At 41.8% G+C, this 24,230-nt stretch overlaps 1 protein-coding gene across 2 annotated transcripts in view; it reads left to right on the top strand.

Annotated features, from left to right (window-relative positions):
• Positions 1 to 24,230, top strand: part of AIFM1 (apoptosis inducing factor mitochondria associated 1) — a 35,368-nt gene extending 11,138 nt beyond the window's left edge. The window contains exons 3-16 of one of the 2 annotated variants that reach the window (XM_019716998.3): positions 2,078 to 2,177; positions 3,148 to 3,272; positions 3,397 to 3,527; positions 4,961 to 5,051; positions 9,350 to 9,434; positions 10,063 to 10,139; positions 11,036 to 11,144; positions 11,810 to 11,917; positions 12,255 to 12,343; positions 12,786 to 12,926; positions 18,876 to 19,018; positions 20,457 to 20,581; positions 22,154 to 22,350; positions 22,686 to 24,230. In XM_019716998.3, the coding sequence (XP_019572557.2) occupies positions 2,078 to 2,177; positions 3,148 to 3,272; positions 3,397 to 3,527; positions 4,961 to 5,051; positions 9,350 to 9,434; positions 10,063 to 10,139; positions 11,036 to 11,144; positions 11,810 to 11,917; positions 12,255 to 12,343; positions 12,786 to 12,926; positions 18,876 to 19,018; positions 20,457 to 20,581; positions 22,154 to 22,350; positions 22,686 to 22,757 (1,593 nt within the window). In that variant the 3' untranslated portion in view covers positions 22,758 to 24,230. The remainder of the gene's footprint in view (positions 1 to 2,077; positions 2,178 to 3,147; positions 3,273 to 3,396; positions 3,528 to 4,960; positions 5,052 to 9,349; positions 9,435 to 10,062; positions 10,140 to 11,035; positions 11,145 to 11,809; positions 11,918 to 12,254; positions 12,344 to 12,785; positions 12,927 to 18,875; positions 19,019 to 20,456; positions 20,582 to 22,153; positions 22,351 to 22,685) is intronic. The other variant, XM_019716997.3, reaches the window with a different exon arrangement.

Below are 24,230 nucleotides of genomic sequence, written 5' to 3'. Positions count from 1 at the left end.
TTGTAACCTCAGTTAGAAAAACACTGATTTGATTGAACAACACTTCTTCAGCTTAGAATGCAAACAGGAACTCTTGATTGGCATGGATGTGAGTTTTCCTCCCTCTCTTGCCAGTGACTTGCTCTGGGACCACAGGCACATCCCTAAGCTCAGTCCTGTTTTTGTCAGTGAGTAGAGCCAAATGGCCTTTAGAATATTTAATGAGATTTCGTATTTGAGCCCCTTGCCATTGTTGAACTCATAGGATCATGTTGCCTCACTGAGAAAATGACCTGTTTCCTTTCAAATTCCTTTAAGTCAAATAAATGCCGCCATACTCGTCTGCTTACAAAAGTTGTCTCTACTAATATTTTTCATAAATTTGTCGTTTTTCTTAACCATACATGTAATCATGTCACTAATTGTGAATAAGTGCAAACTGGGAATACAGAAACACTTGGGGAAAATGTAAATTTTTATTTAGTATGTCTGTAAACTTGTTTTTATATCAGAACATTTACTTAAAAGCTAAAAATATAAATGTATATGGTTATAAATATATGACAAACCTTATTGTTTTTTCCCCACTAAACCTCAATTGTTCTTCCTCTCATGTGTGGAGCTATTAGGAGGTATGAGAGGGCCTGGGCTATTTTTGGATAGCCCTCTCAGTGTGAACGTGACCCCAGTTTATTTCTCTGTTCACTCATGTTGACCCAGCTTAAGCCATCTTTTTAGGTTAGAGTCTCTTTCTTAAAGGAGAAATACACACACACACACATACACACATACATACATACACACATACACACATTAGTGTATGAGTAAATACTAGACTCATGTATTGTATCTGATGCCAAGATTTAAAAAGCTTTCTTAATTAATGTTAGTTGAATTCAATTTATTTGATGAACTTAGTGGTAAATTCAAGGAATAACCATTGTGTTTTATACAATACTTAATTTTCTAATCCGTCCATATCATGTTGGATGTTTCTAGGCTGATAAGCAGTAAGTCCAAGTCCAGGGGCCAGGTTCCTTATTGCAGCATGTTGCCTAACAGGCTGCCCTGTACGGGGCTTGTAGAAATATTCCTAGAGCATGTTTTATGATATTTCCTCTGATTGTCCTTGTTTTCTCCTCCAATTAATTAATAATTTGGGATTTCAGTTGATATAGGGTGACTTAAATCCCTGTCTTGTTGACCCTTTGGGGTAAAAAAGTGCAAAAAGTGTTGTAATTAAAACAAGTCATTCTTGTCTACTGCTTTTAAATTTTTTTCCAATAAACTCTAATGCTGTATGTTATAAAAAAAACAATTAGTCATAATGCTAAGGTACCCTTCTTCAATTGGAAAGGATGGAGAAGACAGTATATTTGAAATACCACAGGTGTTTAAGCAAGGTGTTTTAACTTAATGAACATCTGAGTGTCGTGAAAGAATAGACCATTGAGGGAAAGATTACTCTGTCAGACTAGAATACAGGTGATCACATTTTAGAGCATTATCTGAATACCCAGCAAAAGTTGGGACACCTACCAGTAAAACTTATGTCCTCACTTCCTACCCTGGACTATATAGATTAGTTTCACAGCTAGTATCCAGCATAGTCCAAACTCCCTTTTATAAAGCTCAGCCCTTCCTAATACTTTATTTTTCTAGTATAAAATGTTTTTTCTCTTTTAATATTAATTAAACTTTATTGGGTGGCAATTGTTAGTAAACTTACATAGGTTTCAGGTGTACAATTCTGTAATACATCATCTCTATATAGCACATTGTGTGTTCATCCAGAGTGTTTTTCTTTTTTCTTCAGCTATACCTTCAGAATTAAATACAGTATGAGGAAAACTTCACATAGACCCTAAGGAAATCTGAAACTGGAATAATTTCATCTGCTTAACCTGTATTCTTTCCACACCAAGTGTGTACACACTCAATATTTTTATTTCTTAAGAAAATAATTTTGCCTTAGTGATTTTCGCATAGAACTCAACTCGTGTAGACAAAAGCTTCTCATTTAATTGGAAGATAATATCACTGATGGTATGAGCTGGCTATATGATGAAATAAACCTTCTCCATGTTTGGATCTACAGGCCTACAAGATTTTAAAAGATGACCAAAAAAGATACAGTGAAAGAATTTCAGGGTTAGGACTGACACCAGAAGAGAAACAGAAAAGGGCTGCATCATTTGGTGAGTATGATTTGAGGCTCAGTATATGAAGGGAAAGTTAGAAACAGTTTGAGTGCTCTGCTCTGCAGGTATCTTGTTGACACAGCGATGCTGTGACATTGTAAGCTTCCAGAAATTATGGTATTATGCCAGGCCTGGCAGCAATTTGTCAAAGTATTTGACTGGAATTTGGGTTTGAGAATAAAATTAGTGATGGTTATCATTGGTATTTTTTCTTTATATTAGACTCTTAAAAGGGAAACTTTAAATTAAAAAGGCAAGCGTGGCAAGAGAAATTCATTGGAAAACAGATGAAGGCGTTTTTTTCAATGTGGAAATTATTTTGGTCTGTCTTGTTCCCTTTTGAGACTTTGGAGTTTTGAGTTAGTTGTTAAAGATGTATTTGTTTTGCTAAAGTGTAGAACCCTAGCCGGCACTTCCATCACATAGGACTGGCTTGATTTTTCAGAGAGGAATGTTTTAATCCTTTAATAAGCCCCACAACCCTGGGTGGGTGATTTACATTGCTTTCTTCAGTAACACCTCCTTATTCTTGAATACTGTATAATAATCCCTAATTGACCTGCTAGGTTTTCCCCTTTTATTGCTAACAAAAAGTGAAACCGAATTTGATATTTTCCTGTTGGTCATTAAGAAATTAATGCAAAGGGCAGAAGCCTTTTAATATATACTTTCTAATAGATTTTAGAAATAGCTAAACATTTAAGGTAGGTTCTAGTTCTGACAGACTTAATGAATGAATGGCATTGGCCAAATCATTCACTTCTGTTGGGGTATTTTTCACTTATGAACTGAAGGGAGTATTTTCTTGTGCCGCCAGGATGCTGTGAAGTTTGTTAAGATAAATGTAGGTGCAGTGTTTTGCTAGTAAAGGATTGAGACTAGTGCAAGGTGATTTTTTTTTTTAATAATGGCAAGGGGTCATCTGAGAATTTCAGAAAATTCACCCTGTCTGTTCTGTTGCTTACAGCTCCAGAAGGAGAGTCAGTTCCTACAGTCAGGGTACCAAGTCATGTTCCATTCCTGCTCATTGGTGGGGGCACTGCTGCTTTTGCTGCAGCCAGATCCATCCGGGCTCGGGATCCTGGGGCCAGGGTAAGGCACACACTCTCTTGCTTGGCACGGAGGGTGTTTGCAGGCACTTAGCCAATGTGAACACTTTGATATCTGCCTCTTAAATGACTTCTCTCTGATAAGTATCATTATTCTGTGTCTGAAGGTACTGATTGTATCTGAAGATCCTGAGCTGCCATACATGCGACCTCCTCTTTCAAAAGAACTGTGGTTTTCAGATGATCCAAATGTCACAAAGACACTGCGATTCAGACAGTGGAATGGGAAAGAGAGAAGGTGTGTTCGCTTATATAAAATAGGCCTGACTAACAACTTCACCTAAGCATGGGGAGTGGGTTGGGATTTTGCATGAACCGTGTGCAGTTCATAGGACAGATGACATGGCCACACACCGGAGCCTGCTCTGGTGTGCACTTGGTACAGCCCAGGGACAGCAGGCTACAGTGGCAGGAGTCCTGGAGTCTGTTACCAGATCTACCAACAATTGAAGGTGTAATGGCCTCTGAAGTACTAATGCTCCCATTTCTAGGACTTTTATGTTAGATTTCTCCAGTGGTGATCACCTCCACCTGTGTTGTCACTTCTTTATACAGGTGGGCAAAGAAAAGCAAAGAAAAGACACTGTTCTATGGCACCTTCTTGGACACCCTAACAGACATTCAGAATTGCAGGGGTAGAGTGGGCACTCTGTAAAGAACTCTTTATTAGCATGTTTGTACAGAAACAGAAATGCAGGTCTGGTAACATTTTAATTTATTTTTTATTTTTTTAAATTTCTTTTTTTTATTTTATAAGATTTTAATTTAAATATAGCTAACATACAATATTATATTAGTGTCAGGGGTACACCATAGTTATTCAACATTTATATACCTAAGGAAGTAGTTACCATGATAAGTCCAGCAATTACCTGACACTGCACCATGCTCAGAAGGCTTTTCCTTTTAAAGGACGGCTGGGATCTCTTGATTCAATTGTCATGTACTTTGGGTTCCAGCTTTTTTCTCCTTAGTGATCCCTTTGATATTATACTGAACTTTATAAGTCTATCCAGCTCCCTCACCCCCGCTATCATGTTTCTTTCTCAAGCAGGATGCATACTTCCAATTATCTTAGCCGTCCCTTAATTAATATCTCACAGTTACTGTCTAGTGTTTGAGGCAAAATCATCTCAGGAGCTAGACCTACCTGTCCATTGACCAGCACCATTCTGGACAGCTTGTTTAGGTGGATGTGTGAATACCAGCTCCTTGAACACTTCTTTTGTTCTAATTTTGAAATGAAGCTAAATCTAGAGCAGTGTTTCTCAACCTTGGCACTATTTGACACTTGGAGCTGGATAATTCTTTGTTGTGGGGGTGGTCTGTGCACTGTCGAGTGTTTTGTAGCATCCCTGGCTTCTACCCACTAGATACCAGTAGAATCCTCACCCCCAAGCTGTTACAGCCCAAAATGTCTCCAGACATTGCCAGATGTTCCCATGGGGGGGGGGGGTATGGGAGTTGTGCAAAATTGTCCCCAGTAGAGAACCACTGATCTAAAATACTTCTTTATGAGTAAGTCATGACCAAGATTTAGTGGCCTTGGAGACTTACTTTGGAAAACATTCCTAAAAGTTTTTCATAATGGAAACAGTTTTGCTAAAGTTATGGGGGAAGTTGATAGCAGTTCCAAGTGCTTATAACATTTTCTCCCTCTTCTCTGTACAGCATATATTTCCAGCCACCTTCTTTCTATGTCTCTGCTCAGGACCTGCCTCACATTGAGAATGGTGGTGTGGCTGTCCTCACTGGGAAAAAGGTGAGCTAGGAGGCTGCTGCTTTTGTCAGGCTCCATGCATGTGCCATGTGGGCAGCGAGTATGGTGACTTGTATTCCCAGTACCATTTACATCTGTCCTGCCATTGTAACTCATAAGAAGGATCAAGTCATTTTAGGTTTAATACTGCCAGGCTACACTGGCAGTATTAGTGTGTCTTCTTGGGGAAAGCACTGATCTCAAAGCCTAGAATAAAATGCTAATTGAACTTTCCCAGGAAACTCAAATCACTGGGACCATGACCCTAAAGCTGTTCCCTTTCCTGATTTGCTTATCTGCCCTTCCTTCTTCTTCCTATTTTTCCACACTAACACTTCTCTGGGATTACTGATGATGAGAGATTGACAAATGTATATTGTTCAGGATAGTAAAGTAATTCAGGCATAATGTCAGCATGGAAAATATTGGCAGACTTTACAAAGGTGAGTGCCTGAGTAATGGGGGCATTTGTGGGCTCCAGGGCGGGTTTTATTTTGTTGTGCTATGTTTGGTTTTTGTTGCAGGGAGTTACAAGAGTGTGTTTGTAAACTAATGATAATCAGTGTTCTAGTAGACAGGGAGCGGTTGTCAGGAGCAAAGCCCAGTATAAATGGAATCCAGATCACACATGGAGACATTGACCTATAATAGGAACAAGCCCACTTCTATAAAGGGACGATAGGCAGAGAAGATGGATATAGGTTTGTTGATAAGCTGGTAATGAGACATTATGTGTTAAGTATCCCCTATGTGTAAATAACACACAGGCCCTACCCTACTGGGGCTAAAAATATTAGACAGAAACACAAACAAGTAATCATAACACACAGATGTGGAGCAAGACAGATATGCACAGTGTATTGTGGGAATTATTGGGAAGCGTACCCAGTATAGTGATCGTTTGAGGGAAGGCTTCCTGGAGGAGGCGGTCTTATAAAATCTTATGGAATGAAGAGGCATTCTCAAGATTAGAGAGAAGTGAAGTGCATTCAGGTAAAAAAGAACAACATAAGGAAAGGCACAGTGATATGAAATAGCATATTTAGTGCAGGGAAACACAAGCAGCTAGTACTGACAGAGCAAAAAGTACAAGTTAAGGAGTGGCAAGAGATGAAACTGGGAAGTCATGCAGGAACCTGATCATGGAGAGCTCTGTTGTATGAAAGAGCTTAAGTTTTCCCCCACAGGTACTGGGAAGCTGTTGAATTTTAGACAAGGATATAATAATATAATATAGTTGGGTTGAATTTTAAATAATCTCTCCATTGGCTGTGAGAAGGATGGGTTTCAGGGAACAAGACAAGAGGGAGACCATTTCAAAGACTATTGCAGTAATCCAGGTGAGAGATGATGGGAGCCCAAATTAGGGCAGTAGTGGTGATGGTGATGAAGTAAGCACACCATTAAGTAAAGTCTTAATACTTTACATGTATTATCTCATTTTATCCTCACAATAATCTTATGAAGTAAGTACCATTATAATTTCCATTCTATAGAGAAAGAAATTGAAGTTAAAAAGAGGTTAATTTGCCCAATATCATAGAGCTAATAAGTGGTGGAGACAGAATTTGAGCCCAGATCTGCCTGACTGCTGAATTGTGATTGCAGAGCCCAAGCTCTTACTAACATCAGTGTATAGCTTCCTGAGAACAAGGTGGTGAAGGGTGGGGAATACTGGAGACATGCTTAGGAGGCAAACCTGGCCAGTGTGATTGACTGATTGAAGGTGGAACATGAGGGAGGGGGCAAAGATGATTTTCCGGTTTCCAGCGTGTGTGGTAGGTGGTGAGGTACCCCCAACTGAGAGAGACATTACAAGAGGAAGCTCTAGTTTAAAGGGGGGGTATAGTTTAGTTTGGGACTGTTAAGTATAAACTGGAATATCTGTGGAGATGTCCTGTGGGCAGTTGGATCTATGACCGTGACACTCAGAGGTGGGTTCTGGGCTCAGACAGAGATTCGGAGACCATCTGCATACGTGTAGGAGTTGAAACCATGAGAGTGGGTGAAGCCTCCCACGGAGAAGTTCTGTACTCAGAAGAGGAGTAGGGCAAGGATGAAGCCCTGGGAACCCAACTTTTAGGCAGCAGGCTTAAGAAGAAGATTCCACTAAGAAGGCTAGGAAAGAAGTTCAGGGGCAATATGAAGAGAGCCCAGGACAGGGGCCAAGGTTGGAAAGAGTTTCAAGGAGGAGGATGTGATCTGCAGTGTTACTGAAGCAAAGGAATCTGGTAAGAACAGCGTTGTAAAATGACCCATTTGATTTAGCAGCTCAGATATCATTATGAAGTTAGAAAAGAGTTGATAAACTTTCAAAAAGTTTAAATGAGAAAAGGGAAATGGTAATTGGACAAAAGCCAGGAGGACGTAGAATCAGAGGTGGGACTTTTAGGATGGGACAGACTTAAGCATGTTAATGGGCTGAAGGTGTAAGATGTCAGGAGAGAGGTAGGGAGAGTGAGTGGGTGACTGATCGGGGAAGGTTCTGGGAGAGAATGGAAGGGATGGGGGTTAGGAACAGAAACAGGACAGAGAGGATACCTAATCCCAGCAGCTGGAAGAAAGGAAGTAAGGTTTCTCTTTGAGGGTTGGGAGGTAGGAACCCTTTTGAGAAGTTGGAGAAGATCGCATCTAATGGCTTCACTTGTTTTTACAATAAACTTGGATACCAGGTGGTTATGTGAGAGTGAGCAGTGTAAGTGTTAAGTAATGGGGTTGGATTGAAGAAGGGGCTTATCCAGCACAAATCAAAGGAGGCTAAAGAAGCTGCTCATCCATCCGATCTCAGTGTATGTCATTGCCTCCAGAAAGCTCGACTGGGTGCTCCTGTCATATGTTCTTACAGCTATCTGTACTGCCCTTATCAGAGCATTTCTCACTCTTGATTTCTCGTGCTTGATTATAGTGCTTGTTAAATTGTCTGTCTTGGCTGCTAGACTCTGAAGGCGGGGGAGAGATCTATTTTTCTCACCATTGTGTCCCCAAGCACTTAGCACAGTGCCTGACATATAATAGGTGTTTAATAAACATATCTTGGGGCAGCTGGATGGCTCAGTTGGTTAGAGTGTGAGTTCTGAACAACAGGGTGCCCGGTTTGATTCCCACATGGGCCAGTGAGCTGTGCCCTCCACAACTAGATTGAAGACAATGATTTGACTTGGAGCTGATGGGTCCTGGAAAAACACACTGTTCCCCAATATGCCTCAATAAAAAATTAAAAAGCAATCAATAAATAAATAAGTATTAAATGAATGGTCTCACAGCTAGTAAGGAGTGGAGCAGAGCCTGGAACCCCAGTCTCTGACTCCAAAGCTCAAGCTTTTCACTATAAGAAGGAGTAGGGTACAGGGCAATTAGGGATACTGGCAAGAGAACAGTTTGGGGGTGATCTACCATTGGCCCAATTGGGCTGGAATAGCCTGCTGGGTAAGAGAAAATCAAAAGCAAGTATAGATGACAACGGGACTGAGAGAAAGCTGGAAGGATGGAAAATTGTAACCAAAGAATGGGGTATCGAAAGTAGAAGTAGAGGTTAAAAGATAACAAGATTCTGGATGTGGTTCACAGGAAAAGTATGAGCCAGGTTCACAGGTCTTCAGTGAATGAGGACGAGTGGCCAGGAGGGAGCTGGGTAACAGTGATTTGTAGACATATAGATTGGTGTTCCTCAGAGGGAGATGAGGGTATAAGAACCTGGAAGCAGCAACAGCCAATACCCCCTCCTGGCCTTGTGATGGGCAGGAGCGTGGGGAAACGAGCTGTCTTTGGGGGAGCAGCTACATTTTAGTGAGAGCTAGAAGTTAGAGAAAGCATCCTGTAATAATGGTGAGGATGTAGGAGAGTTGCTAACAAAAAAACATCGGGCAGGATTCCACATCCCCAAGCAGAAAAGCCTGTCCCTGTGCTCCATTTCCACAAATTGGGCAGGGACTTTGGGACTGTAGGGACTTGCTCTAATGTTGGCTGCTTAGGGAATAAGGACCACCTGAACAAACTGGGCACCAGAAGCCGTGGTGCCAGTGATTACTCAGATATGGTCTCTTAAGGATTGATCACCTTAGGTCAAAAACTAATTCTTCTCATCTGGCTAATGGCTAACAGGTACAGGTGATAGAAATGTTCTAGAATTAGATAGTGGTGATGGTTGCATGACCTTGTGAATACGCTACAAACCACTGAATGGTACACTTAAAATGGTGAATTTTATCTTTATGTTTATGTTTAATTTTATATCGCAATAAAATTTTTGAAAACGCTAATTCATCTCTACATCTTTCTGTGTGTGTATATGACTGTACCAGGTAGTACAGCTGGATGTGAGAGGCAACATGGTGAAACTTAATGATGGCTCTCAAATAACCTATGAAAAGTGCTTGATTGCAACAGGTGAGTATTTCTGGAAATGACTTTCTTCCCTGATACAGCTCATTCAAGTTTTAGTATAGAAGGCATTACTTACTTAATCTTTAGAAAACCAAAACCCAGGCTCTCTGAAGTGGGTGTCTTGTCTTGGTGCAAAGCCCAGCTAACTACAGGCGTTCCACCAACACCCTTCTGGATTATTGTTGCTGTTCCTTCAGGTAAAAGCATGGATGGATATTAAAGAGGATGGCCTTTTTTCCTCTCCCCCCTTAGCCCCTGCCCTCTGCCCTGAAAGTGGCATAGCCTGGTGGCTTCATTGACAGTTCCAATCAGAAATCAAGAGAGGAGACCGAAGTAGTTGCTTAAACATAGCTATGCTATCTGGTGAATCCTTATGAGAAACTAGAAGAGACTGGGGAAGCAGAAAGTGAGGCCCTGTGACCATCTATGGGGAGGGCAGGCCCTTTGAAGACAGACTCCCAAATCTGCTTCTCAAAGCCTGCTGTGAGTGGAGTTGAAAGAAAACAAAGCCTGTATTCTGTTGCTGCTACTGTAGCACCAGCTGGAGCACACATACCATGGTGCCCCCTGTTTGGGGGGGGGGACTGGGCTAGCTCCTGCTTGTTGGGCTAAAGGGTTTTCTTATTTCCAGGAGGCACTCCAAGAAGTCTGTCTGCCATTGATAGGGCTGGAGCAGAGGTGAAGAGTAGAACAACACTTTTCAGAAAGGTAATTGTCTGCTTTAGTGCTTTTGTTGTGTCGGTTTTGAAGAGGTAACATAATCTTGTGGACCCAAAGTACCCACCCAGGAATTGGGACATTTGAGTTCTGTTTATGGCTCTTCTCCAGACTGCTTACCTGGCCTTGAGCAAGTCACTTCTTCTCTCACATACCTCACTCAAGTGTTTTAAGCTCCTAGGAGAAAAATACATTTGGTGTTTTTATTGCTTGCTGTAGTTCTTCCAATTACTCTTCCGTAGTTGTTTTTTCCTGATGTTTTTAAGTCATTGGAACTCATAGCTTCTTGGCATTTTCCATTGCAAGTTCTATTGTGAAGACTTTGGGGAGAAAAGTTAAAAGTACCTAAGTGAAAAAGAAAGGGCGGATTGCTTCTTATCACCGTTCTTTACTTATGAAAACTGCAGAAATTTCCCACTCTTATGGGTAGTTGAAAAGATTTGTCCTATCCTTTAAGTTCTTGATAGTACAAGGTTTGTGAACCTCTGTACTGCTAACATTTGGGGCTGGATAATGGTGTGCTGTGAGGGGCTGTCGTGTGCATTGTAGGATGTTTAGCAGCATCCTGGACTCTACCCACTAGCTGCAAGCAGCATGGCCCCACTCCCAGTTGTGACAGCCAAAAATGTCTCCAGACATTGCCAAATGTCCCTTGGGGGTGAAGGGGCAAAACTGCCCCCAGTTGAGAACTAGTGTTACTAGAAGGAGTGTTACAGTGGAGAAAGAAATTTACATCAATAACATATGGTCTATAATTGAGCCACTTTTTACAAGAAGATCTTATGTGCAAATTACTGTTGTCAAAGATTTAGCAGAAAATATTTCCTCGTATTTCCATCTTGTGCCTTTTTGGGAAATCAGTGGACTAAACTGGTGTGATCCTGCAGGTTGGAGACTTTAGAACCTTAGAGAAGATTTCCCGCGAAGTCAAGTCCATTACGATTATTGGTGGGGGCTTCCTTGGTAGTGAACTGGCCTGTGCTCTTGGCAGAAAGGGTGAGTGACCTCTGTTTTCTTCCTCTGGTCTGATATCACATGCTTTTTGGGGCTCTCGTAAATTCCAGGGATGCATTTGCCAGGATAGTTCTGATGAGGGATCCTTTAGTGACCACAGAGCTATCATCTGAGCAACTGAGCAGCAATGCTTTTCTTTCCTCTAGCCTCTAGGCCAAGACTCCTTAGAAATCAAATATTAAGGAAAGTAAGATGCTAAGGACAATGTAGACTACTCCCTGTAAAAGTCAAACACTTACTTCAGACACACGTTGGTTACCAGTTTGACAGATCCGTGAGTTCCAGTTTGAATGTTTCATGGCAACCATTTTTATTAATGTTATTTCTTAGCCATGTGAAATCAGGGCATCTTCTCAAGAGGGTGCTTACTATTCAGAGGTTGCATGGCACTGTGTAAGCACAAGGTGACATCTGGGTGTAAGTGCACTAAGTTCACATAATCAAATCCAGCGACAGCAGTTCTGGCACCTGTTGTATTTGCCTTGTGAATGCCCTCATGCCCCAGTGCCCCGCAAGTGGGAGCTCTGGCTTGGGTTGCAGTATTGCCTTCTGTGTAGTAACTGACTGCCTGCTGCTCCTTTACTTTGCTTCCTGTCTTAGGACTGGCTTTTGCCGTCTGCTATACCTACTCTGTTTCTTCTTCCCAGCTCGAACCTTGGGCACTGAAGTGATTCAGCTCTTCCCTGAGAAAGGAAATATGGGAAAGATCCTACCCGAATACCTCAGCAACTGGACCATGGAAAAAGTCAGACGAGGTAGAGAGACTCTTTCCATATGTAGCCACTCTTTGTGTTAGGCCTACTGCAAAGTTTGCTTGTTTGGGACCCCCCTTGACATAAGCTGTATCACTCAGCAGATGAAATATTTCCCTTCTCCCATTCTCCAGTCAGCCATGTAGGTGTTCTGAATTGCCTACACCAAATCTCGGAAGTGCTGAAAATGAACTGTGGCTGTAGGTTCTCTTGGCCTATTCTAAGGCTGCCTGCATGCTGATAATTACTGGTTTTCTGACAGCAGATGCCTCTAGTCAGCTTCCCTACTTTTCATGAAGTAGGCTCACAGGCTCAGCCTCAGGTCTTTTTGCCTTCACAGAGGGGGTTAAGGTGCTGCCTGATGCTATTGTGCAATCAGTCGGAGTCAGTGGTGGCAAGTTACTCATCAAGCTGAAAGACGGCCGAAAGGTAAGGAGGGGAAGACAAGCTGCCAGAAGACCTTCCAGTCCTCCCCTCCCCTTTCCTCATTCTTTTGATACCAGTAGATTAGCTTTTGTGGCAGCCACCACTAACCTATCATGATTTTCTGAATGAACTGTCCCTGCATTAAAATAAGAATGATGAGAACCAGAGTAGACACCTGTGATCCACTTTCCCATAGGCCCTCCTATCTTACCATAGATTTTTGAGACCTAACTAGAGTGGCAGATTTCTCTTCAGATGGTATGGGGTATGGGTGTGTGGAGGGAGAAACTATGAAATAGAACTTAAAATCTGTTTGTCAGCAGTGAGTTAACCAATGATTTTTTTGTAAAGCTCCAATTCTTAATGACATGATGTGCAGTTGCTGTATCCAGAAGCATACATGGAAACTGTGGTAATTAAACAAATTACTTATGTTTTGCCTCAGGTAGAAACTGACCACATAGTGGCAGCTGTGGGCCTGGAGCCCAATGTTGAGTTGGCCAAGACTGGTGGATTGGAGATAGACTCAGATTTTGGTGGCTTCCGGGTAAACGCAGAGCTCCAAGCACGCTCTAACATCTGGGTGGTAAGTACACTACAGCAAGACCAAGCACAGTTCATGGTTCCTTGTCCCCAGCCTAGGAGCAAGTCTGCCCAGTGGGGTGCTAAATAAAGCTCATCAGTAGCTTATCCCACCAGGGTCAGAGCATTTGGAAGCTGAGGGTAGAGAACAGAAACTTATGAACTGCTTCATTTACGAGACCAGGTATGGTCTCATGATATAAGCTAGTGGTAAAGGAAATGAACAGTGTGTATGCCTGCAGAACTAGAGCTCTTCCGGTGCTCCTGTTGGCAGCAGCCATCGGAATCACCCTGGCAGGCGTGTGCACAGCTTTCAGGCTGATCTGCTGTTCCCTTTGCCTGAACTTGAGTCCAGCAAATGGAGGATGAGGCAATTTTATGACATTCTCTAGAAAGGAAAATTACTTGTTTTCATTTTACTTGAGTACTATTTCTAGCTGTTTTAAAAAAACCTGTTCTGACACAAACAAGACTATATAGTATGTAGGAACCATGAGGTAATTTCCCCATTGTTAGATTGTTACAAGTGTATTGTGTTTGATTATGGACTCTGCAACTAAGGGCATAGGAACTTTAAAGGGTGTTTTTCCCTTACAGCTTTTTTTTTTTTTTTTTTTTTTTTAAAGATAAAGTGTACTAGATTTTTAAAATTTTTAATCTTTTTTTTCAGTTACAATTGGTATACAATATTATATTAGTTGCACATGTACAACATAGTGGTTAGACATTTATATAACTTACGAAATGATCACTCCAATAGATCTAGTACCCATCTGACACCATACATAGTTATTACATTATTATTGACTATATTCCTTATGCTGTACTTTGCATCCCCATGTCCGTTTTGTAACTACCAATTTGTACTTCTAAATCCCTTCCCAGTTTTCACCCAGCCCCACAAACCCCCTCCCATGTGGCAACCATCAAACTATTCTCTGTATCTGTGAATTTGTTTCTTCATTTATTTTGTCCCTTAGATTCCATATATATAAGTGAGATCGTATGGTATTTGTCTATCTCTGTCTGACTTATTTCACTTAGCCCAGTACCTTCTAGTCCATCCATGTTGTCACAAATTGTAAAATTTTATTCTTTTTTTATGGCTGAGTGATATTCCATTGTGTATATGTTCCATCTCTTCTTCATCCATTCATCCAGTGATGGACACCCAGGCTGCCTCTGCATCTTGGCCATTGTAAACAATACTGCAATGAACATACGGATTCACATGTCCCTTCAAAGTAGTGCTTTGGGTTTCTTCGAATAAATACCCACAAGTGGGATTACTGGGTCCTTCCTTGTCTCTTGTATCAAAGTCTATTTTGTCTAGTGTAAGTATTGTTACCCTACCTTTTTTTTTTCATTTCCATCTTCATGAAGTATCTTTTTCCATCCCTTTACTTTCAGTCTATGTGTGTCTTTTGATCTGAAGTGAGTCTTGTATAGGCAGCATGTGTAACAGCCTTCTTTTCCTTCTTTCCTTTTTTTTTTTGAACTAGGTCATAACACAATATTTCTTTTTCTACTAGTTCCAGGTGTACAAAACAATGTAATAGTTAGACATTTATACCCCTCACAAAGTGATAAACCCCTCCCCCAATTTACTACCCCTCTGACAGTGTACATAACTATTACAATTCCATTGACTCTATTCCCTATGCTGTACTCCACATCCCATGACCATAGATAGATAGATAGATAGATAGATAGATAGATAGATAGATAGATAGATATTTGATTATGGTTAACGGGCCTTGTTTTCTTTCTTTTTTTTTAAGCAGGACTTTATTGGGGAACAGTGTGTACTTCCAGGACTTTTTCCAAGTTGTTGTCCTTTCGATTTTAGTTGTGGAAGGTGCAGCTCAGCTCCAGGTCCAGTTGCCATTGTTACTTGCAGAGGGCACAGCCCACCATCCGTTGCGGGAGTTGAACCGGCAACCTTAGGGTTGAGAGTACGCGCTCCAACCAAGTGAGCCATCCTGGAGCTCAGCGGCAGCTCAGCTCAAGGTGCCGTGTTCAATCTTAGTTGCAGGGGGCGCAGCCCACCATCCCTTGCGGGAGTTGAGGAATCGAACCAGCAACCTTGTGGTTGAGAGCCCACTGGCCCATGTAGGAATCAAACCGGCAGCCGTAGGCGTTAGGAGCACGGAGCTCCAACCGCCTAAGCCACCGGGCCGGCCCCGAGCCTTGTTTTCTTATCCATTCAGCCACCCTAATGTCTTTTGATTGGAACCTTTAATCCATTCAGATTTAAAGTAATTGTCAATAGGTATGTAATTATTGCCATTTTATTATTCATGTCTTTTATCTCTGTTTCTTCTTCTTTTTTGTTTTTAATTTCTTTTTTTTAATTGGGAAATATTGGGGAACAGTGTGTTTTTCCAGGACCCATCAGCTCTAAGTCAAGTCATTATTTTCAATCTAGTTGTGGAGGGCACAGCTAACTGGCCCACGTGGGAATCGAACTGGCAACCTTGGTGTTATGAGCACTGCGCTTTAACCAACTGAGCCATCCAGCTGCCCCCTTTTTCTTCTTCTTAAGGAAGTCCCTCTAACATTTCTTGTAATATTGGTTTGGTCGTGATGAACTCCTTTAGCTTTTTCTTGTATGGAATGCTCTTTATCTGTCCTTCAATTCCAAATGATAGCTTTGCTGGGTAGAATAATCTTGGTTATAGGTCGTTGCTTTTCATCATTTTGAATATTTCCTGCTGATCCCTTCTGGCCTGCAAAGTTTCTGTTGAGAAATCAGCTGACAGTCTTATGGGAGCTCCCTTGTAGGTAACTAACTGCCTTTTTCTTGCTGCTTTTAAGATTCTCTTTGTCTTTAACCTTTGGCATTTTAATTATCATGTGTCTTGGTGTGGGCCTCTTTGGTTTCATCTTATTTGGGACTCTGCGCTCCCTGAGCTTATATGTCTATTTCCTTTGCCAGGTTAGGGAAGTTTTCCGTCATTATTTCTTCAAATAGGTTTTCAACTCCTTTCTCTCTCTCTTCTTCTACTGGTACTCCAATGATGCGAATGTTAGTCCACTTGATGTTGTCCCAGTGGCCCCTTAAACTATCCTCATTTTTTTTTTTGGATTTTTTTTTTCTTTTTGCTGCCCTGATTGGGTGTTTTATGCTACTTTATCTTCCAAATCACAGATTCGACCCTCTGCTTCATCTAATCTATTTATGATTCCCTCTGATGTATTCTTTATTTCAGTTACTGTACGCTTCATTTGTGACTAGTTCTTTTTTATGTTTTATATCTCCATTTTTATGCTTCCTATCTCTTTGTTGAAGTTCTTAGAGAGATCATTGAGCATACTTATAACCAGTGTTTTGAACTCTGCATCTGGTAGATTGTTTGTCTCCATTTTATTTAGTTCTTTTCTGGACTTTTGTTCTGTTCTTTCATTTGGGACATGTTTCTTTGTCTCCCCATTTTGGCTGCTTCCCTGTGTTTGTTTCTATGTATTAGGTAGAGCTTTTTTGTCTCCCAGTCTTAGTAGAGTGGCCTCATATAGTAGGTGTCCTGTGGGGCCCAGTGGCACAGTCTCACTGGTCACCTGAGCCAGTTGCTCCAGATGTGTCCCTTGTGTGTTGTGTGTACCTTCCTATTGTAGTTGAGATGTGGTTGCTGTTTGCACATCAGTGGGAGGTATTGACTCACAGGTTGATTGGTTGTGAGGACTGGTTGTGACTACACTGTAGGAGCTATTGTGCAGGCACTGACCCGATGGAGCAAGATTCACTGTAGCAGGGCTCTGGTGCCTGCCCAGTCATTTCTTTGGGTATGTTGTTTGTGGAGGTGGTTAGGTAGTGCTCTGCTCTGCTCTGAGGCTGGCCACCAGGTGTGTTGGTTCTGGGGCCTCTTTGGGAGGGGCTCTGGTGCAGGCCAAGATCAGCCTCTGCCTGTGCCCTGCCTGGGGTTACTTGGTATGAGCTACAAAGTGATCTGCAGATGGTTGGCACTTGTGCTGGGCTGGGAGATGCCTGGAAGAGGCTCAGCTGATCCAAGGCTAGCTCCCACTAGTGCCGAGTTTAGGGCTCCTTAGCAAGAGGTACGGGGCATGCCGAAGCCAGATCTGCTTGTTTGTGGTTTGTGAACCTTTCAGAGAGTTTAGGAAAGTCTGCAGCATGAGCCAAAACAGGCTGTTCGTATGGAAAAGCCACTGGAAACGGTTTGGGTGGCCCCAAAAGTTGGGTGAGGCGGAGTCTCAGGGAGTCACCAAGGCAGGGTGAACAGTGTTACCCAGGTTGATAAAGACTCAGATATGGTGCGGGGAGCAGGGCTGAACCAAGGAACAATGGTGTCTGCTAGCACTTCTGCCTGGGAGAAAGCTGCCCCCTCCAGCCCTCACCCTAAGCCAGACAATTCAGTTCCTCCTTGTATGTCCCTGGCACTTTGCCAGCTGCTGCCCCAGTGCTAGAGCTCAGAGTCAGTGTGTCCATCAGTGAGTAAGTCCATGCTTGGGTCTTTAAGAGGAACACTTGGGACTCTAGGCTCCTTCATTCTCACTCAGCCACAATCTCTACGGGTTTTCACAGCCAGAAGTTGTAGGGAGTTCTCTACTCAGCACTGGAACCCTGGGCTAGGGAGCCTGGTGTGGGGCTGGGACCCCTCGCTCCTTGAGGAGGACCTCCGCAGCCGAGACATTCCTCCCAGTTTTTAAATTGCCACTTACATAGTGTGGGACCAGACCATTCTGCATCTCCACCCCTCCAACCAGTCTGGAGGTGGCTTCTTCTGTATGTCCTTAGTTATAGGACTCACATTCATCAAGACTTCAGGCGATTTTCAATAATATTTGTTCTGTAGTTTAGTTGTAATTTTGAAGTGATCATGGGAGGAGGTGAGCACTGTATTTACCTACTCCACCATCCTGACCAGAAGGAAGCCTTGTACTGGATTTTTTTTTTTTTTTAGCGTGTTATAAAAGCAAAACACGCTCAATATGTAAGACAGACAAGAAGGAGGAAAATGACCTGCAACAATCACTGTTTTTTGTTTTGTTTTGTTTTGGTATATTTTCTTTCCTTCATTTTCTTGCACATAGTTTAGTTTTGTTTTTTTCTTTGTTGTAGATGGTCATGGCAAGCATGCTATGTATAAACATTTGTATTCTTCTCTTTTTCACTTAACATTACAATGTAAGTGTTTTCCACATTGCTTCAGATTCTGTAAACAGTTTAATAACTGTATATATTCCATTAAGTGGATTTCACAGTTTATTTCAATATCGTTCACGTGTTGGATTTTTAGGAGCCTGAGCAGCCACAAAAGTGAGCAAAGTGTTACAGAACTCACATACCTCCTTCATGAAGCTGGCCTCCTTCAGCTCAGGCCCGGTGTTCTCTCTCTCCTTAAAACACTGAGCTAACTTCATGGTAACTCTCACATCGCACACCGCTTGTTTGCATCACACTGTAGTGAGTAGCAGTGCTGCACCTTCCTGAGCTAAGTTACACACTCTTTGTGGCCAAGGTTTGTGTCAGATTTGTCTCAGCAACCCAGACAGTATAATGCTTTGTACAGAATGAGTACTCCATAAATATTTGTTGAATGGATGTATACTGAATGACCAAAAAAAATCTTATCTTGGAAAAGGTTTCTATGTAAGAAGCAGTCATATCTGAAAAGTGATTTCCACACATAGGAAATAATATTCTGAAAATCATAGTTATTGAAAGTCCTGTCTCTGCTAAGGGCAGAATGAGAAGAAATAGGTATGAACCGGAGCATACAAGATTTAGGTTAGCTTTGTGGAAGCACAGAATTTTTTTTTTTAATGGAATCTCAACTATTTTTGTTAGTGTATATATGATTCTTTCCTATAGATGGAAAACATTAATTAGTTAGTGTTTTAATTAATTAAAGTGTTTTTTGAACCCAAAATGTTTATATTCTGTCTTTAACTTGCTTTTGCATCACGTGCTCATGTAATGTATTTGTCTGCACAGGCAGGAGATGCCGCATGCTTCTATGATATAAAGCTTGGTAGGCGGCGGGTAGAGCATCATGACCACGCTGTTGTGAGCGGAAGATTGGCTGGAGAAAATATGACTGGAGCTGCTAAGCCATACTGGCATCAGTCAATGTTCTGGTAATAGTTTTGTGCATTGAGAACTCAGCTGGTTAGAACACAGAATTAATGGAACCAGCATTATTGTTTGGTTTCCTTGTGGGCCAGTTAGCTTTATACGGGGTGGTGAGGGGGAATTCTATCTCGTGTTCACTCATTCTACCCCAGAGCAGCCTTCACGTAAAAGGGTCCCATTTGGCCTAAGTTAACTAGGTGAATGAATGGAGAGGATATCAGCACTTCTGGTAAAAGACCTCAGAGTTCAAACTGTAGTAGGTGGTACAAAAGTATATTCTTAGGTATAGACAGCAGTATAATTTGTTATTTGCTGTTCACCATAATGAGCCCCATATGCTAACAAAAACGGCAGCCCACTCATATGAAACCTTTAAGATTAGGAGTTCAAAGTCCAGCATATAGGGAGTTCTCTGGATAACAAGAAGTTAGCAGTGGACATTCCTAAGTACTGGGGCTGGCCCTGTTTGGCACACTTTCATCTTATTGATTTGAAAGATGAGGTACATAAAAAACTTAAAGGTTTCAGAAACCCCTAAGCAGGGGAATTCTCAGCTAATGGGAATATATTTTAGGATGATCACTTACAGTTTTATGAGTGGGCAGCAAAAACATGGATTTTGGGGTCAACACATGTAAAATAATGCAGTTAGGAAAAAAAAAAAAAAAACAGTCCATACTCATACAATTATCAGGCCCCAGGAACATAAAGCAAGAAGTCATTGTAGACTTACCTAAAGACATCAGGCCTATGAGCTTCTGTGTCCAAGAAGATAACAAAATGTAGAACACCAGAAACAGAACAGTTCGAGTAGCCTAAGTGATTACAAAACCATGGTGTGTGTCGTGCTGCGAATATTCTGTGAAGTTCCTAGCATATTAAGAACAACATGATGATGGTAGGGAAAGATTCCAAGAAGATCAGTTAAAATAAAATGACCAAGTGGGTGAAGGTTCCTGTTTATAGAAAGAATTCTGGCCTTGAAACATGAAGGCTAAAAGGAAATATGGTAAGTTAATGAAACTGTAAAATATCTAAGATTCTGAATTTCATAAATATGGAGCATTCTTCAAAGCTTCTAAAAGGCAATTTTAGGATGAGTTAAAGGAAGGTAGTGAAAAGTAAATGTGGGGAACCTATCACTCCCCAAATGTGGTATGGGATAAAAGCATGAATAAATTGAAGAAAGTATAGATCGTTGTATGGATATGTGATATGTATAATGTCTTCTTAAGGAAAATAGAAGTTGCTTGGGATAATCATGCTTTCTCACAATTGTCACCAGATGCCCCAGCAGACAACAGATCAATTTGGCATTTCTCTTTTGTTGCACATACCAAGTTGATGGGTTGGGATGAAAATGTGGTGTATTAGAGAAAATGTCCTCCTGTGTCATTCTTTACAGTCCCATGACAGCACACCCTCTTCTCTCTCATTCCTTAGGAGTGATTTGGGCCCCGATGTTGGCTATGAAGCTATTGGTCTCGTGGATAGTAGTTTGCCCACAGTTGGGGTTTTTGCAAAGGCAACTGCAGAAGACAACCCAAAATCTGCCACAGAGCAGTCAGGTAAGGAAAGCCAACCACTTCTCTTGGAAGAGTGTTGAGAAGCCGTGGTCCAAATTCTCCTGAACAAGGGTTTTCTGTATTGGCTGGGGGTGGGGGGGTACTGCCAGTGAAAGCCTCTCTTTATGTGTGCTTTAAAATAAACCAAACCCAAATTCCTCACTCTTTAGTGGTCTGAGAGCTGGCAAAATCAGATACCCTGGTCAAAGCATAGACTCAGATATTGTAGGACTCCATGCTAGACTCTGGACAAGTGGCTAGCTCAACAACACTGTTGTTTAGTTTGTCTCTAGGGAATGGGAAGACCTGTGTCATGAAGAAAACCTGAACTTCTTAGATGTTGTTTTTTGTTGTTGCTTTCATTTTTGTTTTTGTTTTTGCTTCCTGCTAATCCTGAGAACTAGGCCTGAGAACCTTAGTTTAGGACACGCTATCCTCCACAGTCCCTGAGCAGTGGAGAACTGGGCTGAGTAATTCTTGAGCTGCCTCTAATTCCATTTGTTAGATCTTAATGCCAGGTTTTCTTTAGTTGGGAGGCACCTCTTGGAATGAACTTCTCTCCCACACACATCTCTTTCATTAATTCCTAGGCCTTATTCTCTCTTCCTTCCGTGACCTTAGCCGAAGTTATTTAACCTCAGTGTCCTCTTGTCAGGGGCATTTCAAGAACAAGTTGCTCCTTAAGGAGAAATAAGACATTATATGGATATATAGGTCCTTTCCCTGTGTAATCCAAGTAGATTACATATACGCACTCCTTAATTCTGATCTCTCTTGGGAAATGGATCCAGGAGAGGGACCCAGGGACTTATAAACTCCAGATCACTATGTTCACTAGGTAGTATTACTTGGAGCCTGGTTCTCAGAAGATAAGATGCCCCCCCTCCCCATTCCACCCCCACACCCCTACACATACCCACCACCACCGCCAAGAGGAAACACCACCACTATGGTTTTTCCATATGGAAGTGCTTTCTCCTGCTTTGGCTAACGTGTGTCTAACAGTGCTGTATGATAACATTTTCTGCTATGATAGCATTGTTCTATCTCTGCTCTGACCAGTACATTAGCCACTAGACACATGTAGCTACTTAGCACTTGAATTGTGGCTAGTGCAATTGAGAAACTGAGTTTTACATTTTATCTAATTTGAATTAAAATATTCTAAATTTTCACTAATTTTAATTAGAATAGCTATATGTGGCTAGTGGCTGCTATACGGGACCATGCAGCTCTAGAATGTTTCTCAGAGGACAAGAGCAAGTTTTTCACAGTTTGAAGAAATCCAGATACCAGGAAATAACCATAGCATAAATTTAAAATGAGACAGTGAGGGAGGGAAGTTTGGGGTCAGACTGATGCAGTACCCAGGAGGTGGCAAGGAAGAGCTTCCGTTGTCTTTGTCAGTGGAGAGGGGCCGAAGAAGGCTAGTGTTTACTGAAGGGGTGTAGAAAAACAAATCATCTAGAAGCAGCTTGAAGCAGGTGTTGAAAGATACTTTTCCTTTTAGAATTTCCCAAGCTCATAATAACTGACTTTGTTTTGTTTTGACTTTGTTTTGGGGGTTGGCCACAGGGACTGGTATCCGATCAGAGAGTGAGACAGAGTCCGAGGCCTCAGAAATCACTGTTCCTCCCAGCAACCCTTTGGTCCCTCAGGCCCCTGCCGAAGGGGAGGACTATGGCAAAGGTGTCATCTTCTACCTCAGGGACAAAGTGGTGGTGGGAATCGTGCTGTGGAACATCTTCAACCGAATGCCCATAGCAAGGAAGGTAGGTTCCTGTCAGAGCTCTTAGAAGAAGATGGGAAGTGCAGGCTGGAAAATGCTCCTGTGACTTCATCAGGTGCCCTGCTATGTATTGTCCACCCAGGTCAAATTGTGCCTAAGCAGAACAAAGGTATAACCTTGGCTCAGGAATGTTTCTTTTTCACTCAGGACCTGGCTAGGTGGCTTGTGAGTTGGCACATGGTCATTTGGGGTAGTAGAAAACTGTTCCACAACTCCCTCTCAGTGTGATGTGAGGACTGGCCCAGGCTGCCCCATTGTGCAGCCAGACCTCAGTGCACATGGAGCAAGTTAGTGACCCACTGTTCATCTCTCCCTCAGATCATTAAGGATGGTGAGCAACATGAAGATCTCAATGAAGTAGCTAAACTGTTCAACATTCATGAAGACTGAAGCCCTCAGCAGGATAGGCAAGCACTTTGCTGTCCTTGACAGCAGCTTGGATGGCTAAAGAACCATTTTGTACTCAGCAGACTTCCTCTGTGTGTATGAATGTGAATGATTGAGTCCGTTGTGAATATTTCAACAACGTAGGCAGATTCTTAATATTCACATCACTAAATAAAACCTGATTCTTCTAAATTAAACTCTGCTGTCTTTAAAAAGGGGTGGGTGGGTGAAAGGGAGGAAAGGTCTGCATATTAAAGAGCAAGGAAATTGGAGCTACTACCAAGTGCGTGGTTTTTCTCAGCCGTGTATTACCTGCTCCACACTCTAAACTTCTTTTGGTTCCCTGAACTTCTCTCTCGCCCCTTCAGACCTCTCTGAATGCACCTCCCGTGGCCTCTGCCCACAGAGCTTGACCCCTCTCCCCTCATCTGGGGAAGGTCCTAGTCTCTATGAAGACTTTCCTTAGCCCTTCCAAGCCTGTTCCTTGCTTATGTCTCCCTGCTGGTCTGCAGATTCCTGGAAGCCGGAATCATGACTTTAATATCTTGCTCTTGGTTAAATCTCTAGAACTCAGCATAATGTCTGGCTCACAGTAGATGCTGAGTAAATCATTGTTGAATGAGTGAACACATAAACATGGAATAGACTCTGCTTTAGCTGCAACAACGCTTATGTGTACCCCCATCCCAGAACTGAATTGGTCCTGTAGGGGGCCAGAAAGGACATTTACTGTAAACAGAGACTTGGGTTCAGAGAGCTGGTGCTTCATGGCTAAAGCTGGAGTCTGACTCTTTGAGGGATCATGATCTCTTGACTCTTCCGTTCACTGTCCCCCAAACTAGAAATCTGCCCACTCCTAACTCCTTTTATCTAAAATAGGCTGATAGGCATACCTCACTTTACAGATGATTTCCTGGGAATAGAAGTCAGAGTTTTCATAACTCATTTTTTTTTGCATTTCAAATTACTTTTAAAAGTCAAATCTTAAGAGGAAATTTTTACTACTTTCAACAGTCCAAATGTGAATCTTTTTGTAAAGAGAAAATTATGACCAGTCTGGATCTTTTTTCAATACTGTGTTTATGTAAAGAGAGTTGCAGCTACAACAAAATCCTTTCTGAACACTAGAATAAGACAAATGTCCGCTTTGAGAATGAGCTGCACTAGAATAGTTCTTACTCTATGTGTACAGTTTTGGTGAAATATAATCTGACATCATACCCAAATTCGTAGGTAGAATATTCATGTAGTATCCTGTGAGATAGGACTCATTATACAATAATAATTGTTGTTTATAAAGATGGTAGTAAGACACTCTAAGATCCTGAAGTGTTTTGCAAATTATTTCAAAAACGATCAAATTGTAATTTGTCTTGTTTTAGCGTGATGTGTAGTTTTAATTCTTTGACAGTTGTAATCCTGTATGGAATGCCATTGTAATTCAGTTAATTAAAATTAAATGATCTATTCATCTAA

This window comes from Rhinolophus sinicus, chromosome 18, assembly GCF_057876585.1.
Source record: "Rhinolophus sinicus isolate RSI-liver-muscle chromosome 18, RSI-T2T, whole genome shotgun sequence".
NCBI classification, from domain to species: domain Eukaryota; kingdom Metazoa; phylum Chordata; class Mammalia; order Chiroptera; family Rhinolophidae; genus Rhinolophus; species Rhinolophus sinicus.
This window is presented reverse-complemented; position numbering and strand designations above follow the sequence as displayed.